General features: G+C 51.2%; 2 protein-coding genes across 2 annotated transcripts; one reads left to right on the forward strand and one right to left on the reverse strand.

The window, feature by feature from the left end:
• Positions 1-33: 33 nt before the first annotated feature.
• LOC100904344 (protein FAM50 homolog) lies at positions 34-2,654 on the reverse strand. Its single transcript, XM_003737272.1, has 5 exons — positions 2,435-2,654; positions 2,200-2,325; positions 916-1,182; positions 547-759; positions 34-345 (listed from the first exon to the last, which is right to left on the reverse strand). The coding sequence occupies exons 1-5, from the start codon at positions 2,648-2,650 to the stop codon at positions 127-129; spliced, it is 1,041 nt and encodes a 346-aa protein (XP_003737320.1). The 5' UTR covers positions 2,651-2,654; the 3' UTR covers positions 34-126.
• Positions 2,655-4,466: 1,812 nt separating this feature from the next.
• mRpL19 (mitochondrial ribosomal protein L19) lies at positions 4,467-6,639 on the forward strand. The gene is made up of 5 exons (XM_003737274.2): positions 4,467-4,714; positions 4,919-5,032; positions 5,855-6,007; positions 6,108-6,253; positions 6,363-6,639. Exons 1-5 carry the CDS (start codon positions 4,494-4,496, stop codon positions 6,569-6,571), a joined length of 843 nt encoding a protein of 280 aa, XP_003737322.1. The 5' UTR covers positions 4,467-4,493; the 3' UTR covers positions 6,572-6,639.
• The last annotated feature ends 5,891 nt before the right edge of the window (positions 6,640-12,530 follow it).

Consider the following 12,530-nt stretch of genomic DNA (forward strand, 5'->3'; position numbering starts at 1 on the left):
TCTTCCCCACAGCGGCTTTGTGCTCAAGTTTTCAGAAGGCCGTGGGCATGATAAGCAGGAATTGTACACATGAAGAGCCTCTGCTCAAGGGATTCGGAGGGGGAATCGTCAGCTCGGGGCGTTCTTTCAAGGCTTCTTGTCTTTGACCGTGTAGCGGTCGTAACACTTCGTCGGATCGTACGGCTCCCATCGAGATGCAGGAAAAATGTGTTTGTTCCTCTCGTACCAGCTTCTAAGCAGAACTTTCCCCGCATGGCTCTCCTCCTTCTCTTTCGATGCATCTGATGTCATGCGGACGTCTTCATGAGCGTCGAATGAGAATAACGGACCGGATTTCCCTCGGGCCTGGAGCGATCAGGAAATTTGAACTCGCTTCATAGTCAGTTCTACATCGGCTTCCGACAGAGGCTCGGGCCCCTCATCCGCGAGCCTCACAGAAAATGCGCTCATATTATAGGATCGTTAATATCTGGCGTCACTAATCGGGACAATCGACCGGATAAGCGCGTCCGCTGCGGAGAAGTTATTGGAAGGACGTTTGCTCACTTTTGTTACGATGAAGTCGTAGAATGTGTAGTGATGTTGTATGATCAGGTCTTCTTTGACATACATCAGTTGATCCGCGGAAACTACCCGTAGTTCATGGAAATCTTTCCGGAGTGTTTCAAGACATCGTTGCAAAAACTGGTAAATCGAGTTGCCTTTCTTCATTTCGACCACTCGTCGGTGCCCCGAACCGTCCCAATAGCTGAATGTTATCTAGAAAAGGATCGGCTCCTGAATTCCCGTTGTGGGAGAGACGTGGTATAGCCCCGCTGTCAGACGCAAACCTTCCCGGAGTCATTCACTCTCAATATTCGCGACCGTTGCAATGATTTCGAGCAGGAGGGGACAGATGATAAGGGAAATTCTCACCTGGATTGCTTCCTCCTTCAGCTTGCGCTGCTTATCGGTCCATTCCTGTCGCAATTCTTCGCGTATTCGACGTTCTTCCTCCTCCCTCTCTCGATCTGGGAGAAACGACGTGTCGACGTCAGGATTTTTTTTCATTTTCCTTTCGTGGGGTGAAGCGGTCTTCTCGCCGCAGTCGACCGCTTCGGTCTCGGCTGTATCCGAATCGCTGCCGTTATCGTCTTGGCTTTCCCCGTCGAGGTCATCCATGCTGAATGACAGAGCTTGAATCTGGAAATCAAAGGAAGTTCAGTGCGAGACTGCGATCGAGGGAGCTTCTTGTCCAGAAATTCCCGGCACAATCGCAATGTGCCGTGAGTTCTCGGAAGCTCGGACTGCGATATATGGCCCGCCTTCGGAGACAACTCGTATGAAGCTGCTCATTTCGAGCGCTCCCTTGAACGAAGGGAGCAATCGAAACGCAGGCGCGAGCTCAAGAAACCTCCGATCCTCTTGGGGAAACGCCGTGGATTAAAGCTCTGCGATTCGACAGAAACTCTGTGAGCCTCAGAGATGTTCGAGCCGATCAGCTCTGAAACATCTGGAGGACTTCTATCCATTACTTCTCCCCACGAAAGACTACGGACTTAGCTTCACCGAGACAGCAAAATTCACGGCTTTCACCTCGGTGCGATAGTGCCGCAATCACAGCCAAGGACATGAGAGAACAATATGTATCTGGTGGTTAAAAAACTTATCATATGTCACGTCCAGGCCCGACGAGAGGGGGGGGGCACCTGGACTCTTTTCCCCGGCCCAGAGTCTCTTGAGGGGCCCCTAGCTCAGGCTTTAGTCTAATGATTTGCTCTGCGTCCCAAATTTCCCCCCTTTTCAAAAGATGCATGGAAAGGAAACTGCTGATCTGACCCATTCGTTCCATCACTTTTCTAGTGGCAGATCACAGACCGTGATCGAGAGGGGCCCATGTCCGAATTTCCCCGGGCCCAGAATTCCTCTCTGCGGCCCTGGTAACGTCGCACCACGAATTTGATTGTGTACGGCGTGACAATTGACAATACAGCTAAATATGCGCTACCATAGGTGAATTTCGTCGCTTACGACGTAGGGGGCTGCCTTTTGTCTCCACCCGGGACACGGCGTGCGCGGATGCCCCAGAACGAGATCCGACCTCTGTATAATCGGACTCTCCCCACAGACGGCTAGCCGCCTTTGCACCCCCTTAACCGATGCTCCAATGAGTTCGGTGGAAAATAAACAAACACATCCGCTGCGATCAATCATACTCACGGCCTTCTTCTGCTTCTCTTTTTGGGCCCTCTTCCTTTTCTCGTGCTTCTGCTTTTCTTCCTGTTTCTCGAGCTCCTTCTGTGCTAGTCTCTTCTCCCTTTCCTTCACCGCATTTTCTTGTTTCGCCTATGAATTAAATTAACATAGTGGAGCGTGTCTGCATGGACTCGATCTAGCGTTCGGACAAGGAGTCGAAAAGCCTCAGAAAAGCCTAATCCATGCTGAGTTCCCTCACCTTCATCTCATCCAGCGTGACTAAGCCCACCGTCGCGCTCTTTATTTGCGCCTCCACCGCATCGAAATGAGATGAAAACTTGTCGTCCATAGTGACTTTCATCTCTTGTTCGATTTTCGCTTTTTTCAGCTCTACCTCTTCGCGCTGACGTTCACGCCGCTTAAGAATTTGCATGGCGCGCCCGGCCTCACTGGCAGCACCTTTATACTGAGCCATTTCGATTCGCGATGTCGATCTTCAGGGGAGAAACTTATCTCTCGTCCCTTACTCGGCTCCACTCACTTTTGATTATATTCCTCTGGAACAGGAATCGCGTATTCGGGGATCCCGGAGGTCGGTGTGAATAAGTTATGTAGAGATCCTGTGGGGGAATATATAGATGTAGCGGGCCAGAAGTTCGACCAGCCCGATTGCGTCAGGATTCTTGCTATAATGAGGGAAACTATGCCATGAAAAACGGAGAGACATTCTTCGCCTAGCCAAGACACCGACAAGTCCTCTCGGAACGACATCGCGATGGGCCACGGGCACAGTCGAAGACTTTTGAGGGGGTCCGGCGGCAAAAAAGAATCCCGAACGGCCGCTCTAGAATGCTAGAAGATGAATACCATTGGGCTTCGCGGTCCACATGACCCTCGTTGCTCACACTAACCTACCCGCAATCGACCGAAGTCTCAAGGTCTATGAAGGAATCCAGTGCAATTCGGAAGTCACTTCAAACCAAGCCAAGTAACTCAAAACGATGTAGCTCCCAGCATAGTCCACTCGGGATGTTGATTATTCAATTCTCCAAATATCAACCGACTCCGCCCAAGTCTGCTGATAGCTCCCTCTTCCCTCTCATCCCATCACACTGACGAGCACACTCGAATTCGTTCCCCCGAACGCGTGACGTCAAGGAAGTGCTTCGATGGGGTCCGGTAGGAGGCTGGAGAGTGTATGGATAATATTATTCACCGATCTGAAAGGTTGCAGACGAATGCTCAAGGCTGATGATGGTGATCTCTGCTCGAAAAGGCAAATTGTCTCCGCCGCAATGTAGAGGGTAGAGGGCAGACCACCTCGATGATAGTTCCCCGACTCCCCCTAGGCGAGCTTCTCGGGAAATCCATGGAAACTCGATCCGAGCCTCTTCGTGTCTTCGCCCGGTCCCTTCACAGCCCATTCAGAATATTGTTATGATGATTCAATCACGATTCTTGATATTGGGCGGTCTGCATCCTCGTGCCTTACATTGTCTTTTTGCCATTCCTTCCCCCGTTCTGGTTCCCGCTCCTTTGCCGCTCATTTCCTTTTTCCTGTCCCTTGCTCTGTCCATTCTGCGTTCCTTCCCTAGTTCCGAGTCCCGCTCCTCTGCCGCTCATTTTGCGATCCTCTTACAGTTCCCCTTCCCGCTTCTCTTTTTTTTTGTCCTACCTCCTGTTCCCGTTCATTTTCATTACTCCGACCCAATCCACTAGCCATTCCTTCGAAGGAATCGGTATAATGACTGTTTTCCGTTCTCGCAAGTGAAACGACCATGTTCATTCAGAGGGCGGCCTTTAAGCATCGTCGCACATTCTGAGGTCTCCGCTGCTTCTCGTAGATCGTAGAGAGGCCCGTATGTTGCTGTCCTCAATGTGGGGTTGACATCGCGCGAGTTAGGGAGTAATCGGTCCATCGGTTCGAGTTCAAATCGAGGAGAAACAGTGCCAAAAACATTCTGCTTCAATACTAGATCGGCTCGGCGGATTTCCGATATCATCACAACCTCTGTCAGACTCGGTGGATCCTTGCGGTCCAAGACCGAAGCTCCGACATGTTGTGACGGCTTCCGCAGACAAAGCGGTTTTGGTCATCGAAGAGGCCGCAGAAAGCGACTAAACGACACTTAATTAGCTATTACTTACGATTAGTCTACTCCACCAAAACACCATCGAGAGTCGAGACTGACTCAAACGCCGCGCGACTCTCCAGCAAGATCAACAGATTCCGTCTGCCGAACTTATAAACAAACACAGCACGGCATCCGTGTTATCCAACGAACGCGGGACGCGAGGGCTGCGCGAATCGGACGGTGATGGCTTCGTGGTCGCTGACGCAGCGAGGCCTTTCGCGAGGACTGCGCTTATCGGCATCTATGCATGCCAGCTATGGGCGGAGGATGACTTCCTCTTTGCCTGAACACTTGAGGAAGGCTCTGGCTTACTCTGCAATGTATCCAGATCTGCTGCCGGAACCCGATCTTACGAGACGGAACTACGTGCGCGAGATGCTCGAACGTCAAGATATGCTCTCGAGGTGAAGGACATACTACACTTCATGTTCCTCGGTTCCTTATACAGATTCCCCCATCTGGAAAGTCCGTCATGTCCAAATCTGTGGACGGGGAAGCTTTCCTCCTCTGCTAGAATTCCGCGCGGAGAATTATCCTCGCTCATGCGCCCCGGATCTCTTGAGTGCGCGTTCCTGGGAATTTCATATGAGTCATTGAATTCGTTGCAGGCGGCGTGCCATAGATATACCCGAATTCTACGTTGGATCCTACATGTCGATTACCGTGTCAGATCAGAATGCGCCCGGGAAGAAGAACACCTTCGTTGGAATCTGTATATACAGGTAGGAAAGAGAGATAGTGATGCGCGATCGGTGAAGCTTCGATGAGGGCCCCGGCTAGGTACCCTGGGATTCGATTCTCTGAGGACCTTCAAGCCTCAGAACCAAGGAGCCACTCAAGTGTACCGAAATCCCAAGCTCGTTGGCAGTTCAGCGTGCATTTCCAGTGAGATAGAACCCTGATTAGAACATTCCATGGGTTCGGATTCAGGTGTCAGAGGGGACATGAGTCTCCGAGCGCAAGATTATAGAGGACGCAGAATCGAGACGTCGAGGCGATTATTCGATTCGGACTTCTGCCGCCGCTGAAGCAGGAACAGCGGCATTTCAATTTGTTATACGTTTTACATCGTTATCACCATCCAGATGGGGCGAACCGAATGTGGGGAAATTATCGGAAGTGCGAGTGTTGTTTGAAGTAGAAAGATGATGGAGCGAGCAGCGGGCGCATCCCCGTCACTTGCCATCCGAGCTGGATCCGCCGCTAGCGCTAGTCTCAAGCGACGGAAGGTTTCTCAGTCTGCGGCTCGTTGATAATCTAGTGGCTGCCCCAGAGACGGCTTGGAGTGTCTTCAGTCAAAATTAAAGTCGGTCTAGGCATCTCTCCGGAAGCGTATACGTATTCCCCGGCGATCTGCATGATTTTCCTTGCTCCTTCGCGGTATTCGCTAGCGGCAGGGAGATTCTCCATCTCTAGCCTCTATCGAACGGCTGAGAGAAGAAAGTATTCTTGCTCGAATATCCTGAAATGGATGTTCGAGGAAGGCCGGATTCGACATTCTCTCTCATGAGCAGATGAGTCGAAGTTCCGCTTCGACTTTTCAGAAGGAACCATGGTCTGCGGCATCAGATGGCCTTGAGAAACATCGTTGAAAATGAGGGGATCGAAATGCTCTACGATTTATACTCGCCGATCATTCTGGAAATTAAGGTCCTGCGACTCCAGAAACGGCTCGATGACGATCTCCGGTACCTTCGGTGAGTGAAGTTGTCAGTAGCGCATAAGGAAATGCTCCACGTCGGGTCTGTCTCATCCCTTCGGACCTGAGATATTTTTGGAAATGTTCTCCTCCCCCAGCGATGCTCTGCCAGAATATTCCACGGTACCTTGGGACATGGAACCAGAACCACATCGAGAGCAGGGCTCAGTACCGGTCGATGAGACCAGAGTCATCATGAAACCTAGGCCGTGGACTCAAAGATGGGAGAGGAAAGAACTTAAAGGTGAGAGATTGAGTCGGATTCCCGGGAGAACTCCCGAAGATTTCTCGAAGCATAATACTTCGCCAAGCTACTAATATTCTAGCCTCACGATCGACACGAACCTCCCCAGGCGTGAAAGAATGGGGACTTGAAGACCGATTCTTCAAGAGAGCGGTGGAAGTTTCGAAACCCTGGGAAAAATATGACTTGATGAAGGAGTATCGCTGCATGGTTCCTCTGGAGGATCAGTACGTCGTTTGGAAAGAAGTTGAAGAGCACAGGAAAACGATCGAAGAAGAACACAAACGAAGCCGCCGAAGGAAACTCTTGGACGCGTAGCGCGGCACGGCACCGGTCTTGCTGACATGGGTCATAGTCTTCGAATAAACACCGATCGAATCAAATGAGACATCAAGGACATGCAGCATGTGGGAATACTCAAGCCGAAACTTTCGCGGAAATTTTCGTCTCCCGGGGTTAGGAAACACGGATGCTGAGCCCTTCCCGCGTACTACGTGGAGATAAAGCCTCTTGCGTCGTGCCCCCCGTCTCGTTGAGGGACATCCGAACAGAAGCAAACCAGAGCACTTACCTTTGAAGCGTGGAAGCCGAATTTCATCTACAGAGGGTCCACAATCAGAATTTTCGGGGGTGCCACGTAGGGTTCCGAGTCATGGGATGACTGCCCGCATACTCATGACGCTTTGAAAATTGATTCTAAATTAAATTATTCTACCTCAGCGGGAAATCGGGTGGAAGGAGTCCAGCCTTTTCGCTGTGTGCTCCGTAGTGGAAATCGACCATGCTAACGAATATTTGGAGGATGGACTCGCAGATGGAAGCTGCGCATTTCGGCTTCAAAGTCGATCACGCTCCATATCTCTCATCACGAATCATGATCCTCGCTCTCACACCTTCTAGGGCGATAGAATCCCTGCACTCGACCAAGTTGAAGATCTCGGAGTCATTCCCCTTCTGATCTCTGTCCTGATACTCACATCCACATGGCCATCGCACGCGCAGGCAAAGTGGCGAAATTCGGGCTCCGGGCTTTCTCCGCCGAACTGCCGGTAGTTTATCTGCGGCTCATTGTTTTCTGGAGTTGCCTTGTCTCCTGTACGGCTGCGAGGCCTGGTGACCCTAGCTCAAGCGCCCTGTCCATGCGTTGTCATTCACCACCGAAATGCAGGGTGATGCCGGCGGGAAGGGGCTGCATACTCGGAGGCAGAGAGGAGAGTGTCCATGATTGGGAGGTCGAAATCGGAGAGGGGAAATCTCGCTTCCTACCGCGCGATCACCGTCGACCGTCGTACACCATTCGTTCAACGAGTCCCTCTTTCACAAGAAAATAGATTTAACTGAGGTAAGCGGTATCCAGGGGTGAATGCTGAATGGGCTCAGACTGGATGACCGCCGTGAAGATTGCCTGTTTATGCTGACGGCGGCGATACAGCACGCACAAGAGTCTAGAGTCTTGTTACACGCACAATGAAAACAGTCGACATCACAGACCGGTTACTGGGTAGCTTCCTTCTGTATGCATTCCTGTAGTTTCTCGCGGTGCGGAACGCAGGGAGCAGTTAGTCCCTGACTCGATCGTGCCTCAACGCGTAGGTCGTTTTTTCCGGCCGCTGCCAGAGGCACGATCAAGAGGTTCCCTCTGCCGGAGAGATCCCGCGACGTTACCTGGCTGACGTCATTGAGGCTTCCATCCATGGAAGCTCCCAGCATCAGTGATCCGGATCTTCACTTACACGGGTATTGTATTTCATATCGTGCCCGGAAATCATTTACATATCAATATGGGAGTATCACTTCTCGATGACTACGCTCTGAGAATTTTGGCTTCGACACTCTCTCTGGCTGACGTAATCAGTCGCCGACGCCGCAACGTCAGACACGAGGGAAGCGCGAAGCGCCGGCTCGCAACCTCCACAGGAACTGTCCAATCCGGTCTGGGCCTCTGAGGAGTATAATAGGGCTGCACGCGACACTCCTATCTGCTTTCATCGATGCCATCCAGGCCCGCAGATTAATCATGAAAGAGCAGCTCGAGTTAATTCCAGAGCGGCTCGGCCTGTCTGGAGAGTTTACAAAAATCATCAGGGAAGTAACTTCTTTGATACGCGGCTGAAGAGTTTTTCAGCATCCCATAGCTACTCCACGCCGTCGACCGAGGTGGTCCTCCCGGGATGGAGAGTCAAAAGAATGGAAGAGTTTTTTCGGCTTACCGTCCGACCCTGGTTTGGACGGAAATCTTTATCCGCAATCGACTCGTTGTCCCGAGAGCTCGCTGTCGAAGAAGTCGACTAGAGATCGGATGACGGATCACCTCCAAGCTCAAAAGTTGGAGTTCGGGACTGAATCTCTCGTTCACGCGACTCGCGCATTCAAGCTTCTCATTTGATCTGCTGTGAAGGTCGTCTCCAAGGAAGCCTTCAACTCCTATTAGCCGACTACCTGCTACCCCGGAGACACCACTCCCGAGTTATGTACAACCTCTTCCAACCTTGGTCGACTTCCAAAAAATCTCCTGGTCACCCGCGACAGCCAACGAAAGCTCGTGCATCGCGCATTCAGAGTCTCTCGCGCTAGGGGCTCAGTCTTGACCAAAAGTCCTCCATGCATGGATAGACTTTATGTCTGTGTGCCCTTCATGCGTTGTCGAGTTATGTCGAGGGACCACTATGACATTCAGCATAATTATTCGCATCAGAACTGTTATTGTCTCTGGGTGGACAAACCTCCTCGAGCCTATGGCATTTTTCCGTGAGTCCCTCCTTCCTCCGTTCCGCTAGATGAAACGTCGTCTTTGATCGCTCTCAGCAACGGGAGCTGCTGTGAGCGCTCTCCTAAATTCGGGAATGGCTCCTGTGAACGCAAATGTGAGATAAGAAGAAGTACGGGGATACGGCCGGCAGCAGGTAACAACGATAATAAGAGGGAGGTGAAGAAGAGAGTAGGAAGTACCTTTGTGGAGACTGAAAGAGATGAGGGGAATGATATGAAGGAGGGACATGAGGAGTTCCGAGCGCAGGAGATAAAGGTCAAAATTAGGAGCTACACGAGGGACAGAAGAGGGGCTGGAAAGACAAAGGGGCGAGGGTATGATCGAAATGGCAAACGAATAGAGATTCAAGTGAAGAGAGAGGAACAGGTAGCGGAATATAGGTATTGAATTATCGAGGGGAACAAGGCAGCGGGGAAAAATGAATGAGGCAAAATCGGAAGGTAAGGGAAACGAAAATAGACGCTAAAGCGAGGAGAATTGAAAGATGGGAGAGACATAGGAAATGAGAGGACTGATTAACATGACGGGATACGAAAGCAGAAGAGGAACGGGGGATGAATATGGGCAACGAGGAAGGAAGAGGGATACAGAGCCCAAGGGAAAGAGGGAAATAATGGTAAGGGGGGGGGAACAGATCAGAGAATGAAGGGAATCGCGAATGGTGGAACGATGGGGAAATACGAAAGATCAGGGGAAGAAGAGGGACGGTAGAAGGACAGCATCAGCGTGAGGGATTAGATACGGAGACAGATGCGAAGGAGGAGAGGGTGTGACCTAATAGTATCAAGAAGGTGGGGATAGGAACAGACAACAGACTGAAGAGCTGAGCTTCTTTATTCCTCCTTTATAGATTGCCTACAATAATTATCGGAAAAATCAGTCCCCAAAGGAGTATGTCTCAATCTTTATAACGTGCTATCGTGGTAATAGCGGAAGGAAGCTGGTCCACATCCCAAAGAGACCTCCTCCAGGGAGAGGAGCTATCGATCGAAAGCTCTCGAAATCATTCCGGCGGGTCACAGTCTAATCCGGAGAACCTCTCCGGATAGACAAGGGAGAAGATGGAGAGAATGAACTGGGCAGCTCAACGCCGGGAAAGCTCAACGGCGAGGCGACTAGTCACCGGGAAAGCTCACGCCGGGACAATTCAAAGCCGATCAAGTCGACACCGAGACCTAGCTTGCTACGGATTTCCATTGCGCAAATACGATGCGTTCAGATAATAATCGTAATGTGCTCCGATCACCCTTCCTCATCAGTACTTCCAATGAAAAATGCTCTTCCTGATTGCAAAATCTGAACCAGAAGCAGAGAACGAGCGGCCTCTTGAAAGGCAGCACGTGAAGGCCTGCTGCCAATGGAGGAAACGCACGCGATCACCCTGGCGTATCAGGAGCAGATATCCATGCCGTTCGTACGGCGGTACGGCCACCGTACCGGTACGGACCGGACATTTGTACGGACTGGACTTGTACGGAAAAAGTACGGAATTTTTCAGTCGGCAAAGCTGGTCACTGGTCATCCTCGGGATTCACAATCCTTCTAGGCGTCATAGAATCGATCGACACGCCACGTCGGCGCTCGAATAGGGAACCGAGCCTGATGATGCTGATGACAATGACCGGTGACATAATGTTCGACAAATACCGCGAGATCAGCTGCGGAAGAGAGTCCTTAGAGGCGCCCGCCACACTCAAGGGGAGGCCCGCCGAAGACCGGAGTACGGATTCCCAGTTCGGTATTGATTCTCATAGTGGATACTCCTGAGCCCGACAGGTCAAGGCGCAAGCAATAGACGAGGAGCGCATCTCTACGATGGAATGATTTCAGGTCCAAGTGAGAGAGATCGATAGGCCCCCAGCTGAATCGATTGAAACCATAATTCTTGAGCCTCGCAAATCTCGGTCGGTATATGTAAATCTGGTTAAAACTATCCCAATGAGAACACCGTGACTCCTGGATGACGTCCGCACAAGGACTGCTGTTTACGTTTATTCGGAGACTTCGAGATGCCACACTTGACTCAGTGTGGCGCTGCCGTCAACAGTATATATAATACGAACTTGACGCTAGATTCATCCATCAAGAAGCAGGGACAGGGACCGAATGGAGATTTATGAAATATCAAGCTTATTTTATTCAGGAATTCAGGACATAAAGCACGCAGTCGACATTCTTGTTGACTCCTCTGGCTTTCGATAGCTTATCGAATTGCACCGCCAGCGGGATGGAGCGGAAGTAGGGGAATTCGGACGGTTGTTCAGTATGCTCTGATGCCGACTCTTTTTTCAACGGCGGTTTGATGAGGGTTCATGGTTCATCCTGGAGCGATCCGGCCTTCTCCAAACCACAGGAAGGCTTTGGAGAAGGCCGGAGGTCTGGAGGCCCAGCGATGCATTGGCTTCGCTCCAGACCCCAGGGGTGTGTCTCAGTCGGATCGGGGTGAGGATGCGGGTTTAGCGTAATAGCTCCGCAGGAAAAGCATGGAAGAGAAGTTCGAGTCCTTCAGTCGCTCGCGGGAGTATCTTCTCAAGTTCCTCGCGGTACTGAAAAGCCTTTCAGCTGAGACGCTAGTTGGGGAAATGTTCCTCAAGCCCGTCACCAGACTATCAGGGAAAGATCCCAGAAGCCCTTTATCTGCATGCTTATCGTGTAGCTTCATCAGATATCGGCAGTACTTCCGTGCCTGCACAGCTTTCCTCGATTCTGTACCGTCTTGCGGGATTCCCAACTTGTAAAGGAAGTGCTTAATAATTTCTTCTGGAACATCGCTACCAGCGGGAATCAACCGCTTGCGAGCTTTCTCAAGGTCATCTTCGAATTCTGGGAGCAGAAATCTGGAATCCAGCCTTGTGCCCCAATCGTCGCTTCCTTCTCCGGGGAACAGGTAGCGTAGACAGAGGGAAGCAAGCCCCCGGCGTTGAATGATTCGCCGACTTATGTTGGACTTCAAGGATAGCGCGAACTCTGTGTGATGCCCATCGAGCTGGCAGAGAAGTTTCTGTGAAATCGAATGACAGTATTCTGGAATCTGGCAGATCCAAGGGCAAGGGGCCATTCCCTACCCCTTCCCTTCCCAAGAGTCATCGGTCCCAATTAGACATCAAATGTCGTACCACGCTTCTTGGTACAATTTTTTTTCGATGATTCCTCCTTCCGGCCCCCGCGATAGGCCCCAAGGGTCTGTGTTGCGGTGGGTTGGGTACCAGGAATCGGTAGGCTATGGCCTTAGCACTACTTCGGAATTCAACCGGGAAGACCATAGGTTCCCCGAAGGAAAGACCATCCGTGAAGCAGACGGCTGCAGGGATCGAACCCATGCTGCCTCCCGCACGAGACACCGTCGATGTGGCTAGCGCAAATCTGCATGAGACGTGCAGACCGCTCTGACCACTCGGCTATCCATCGGTCTTCCGGTTTCCCGACAGTAGGCAACTACGGACGGATAATTTCGTATTCCGTAGCTAGAGCTGAGGGACTACGATAACTGCATTCCCGTACATTCGT

The sequence above is a fragment of the Galendromus occidentalis genome, unplaced genomic scaffold, assembly GCF_000255335.2.
Source record: "Galendromus occidentalis unplaced genomic scaffold, Mocc_1.1 scf7180000075422, whole genome shotgun sequence".
NCBI lineage: Eukaryota > Metazoa > Arthropoda > Arachnida > Mesostigmata > Phytoseiidae > Galendromus > Galendromus occidentalis.

Coding starts and splice junctions, on each gene's coding strand:
- LOC100904344 (XM_003737272.1), bottom strand. CDS start 2,650: ATGGCTCAGTATAAAGGTGCTGCCAGTGAGGCCGGGCGCGCCATGCAA. Junction 2,326..2,434: donor TCACGCTGGATGAGATGAAG/GTGAGGGAACTC, acceptor TTTAATTCATAG/GCGAAACAAGAAAATGCGGT. Junction 1,183..2,199: donor AAGAGAAGCAGAAGAAGGCC/GTGAGTATGATT, acceptor TTTGATTTCCAG/ATTCAAGCTCTGTCATTCAG.
- mRpL19 (XM_003737274.2), top strand. CDS start 4,494: ATGGCTTCGTGGTCGCTGACGCAGCGAGGCCTTTCGCGAGGACTGCGC. Junction 5,033..5,854: donor GTTGGAATCTGTATATACAG/GTAGGAAAGAGA, acceptor TCGACTTTTCAG/AAGGAACCATGGTCTGCGGC. Junction 6,254..6,362: donor GGAGAGGAAAGAACTTAAAG/GTGAGAGATTGA, acceptor GAACCTCCCCAG/GCGTGAAAGAATGGGGACTT.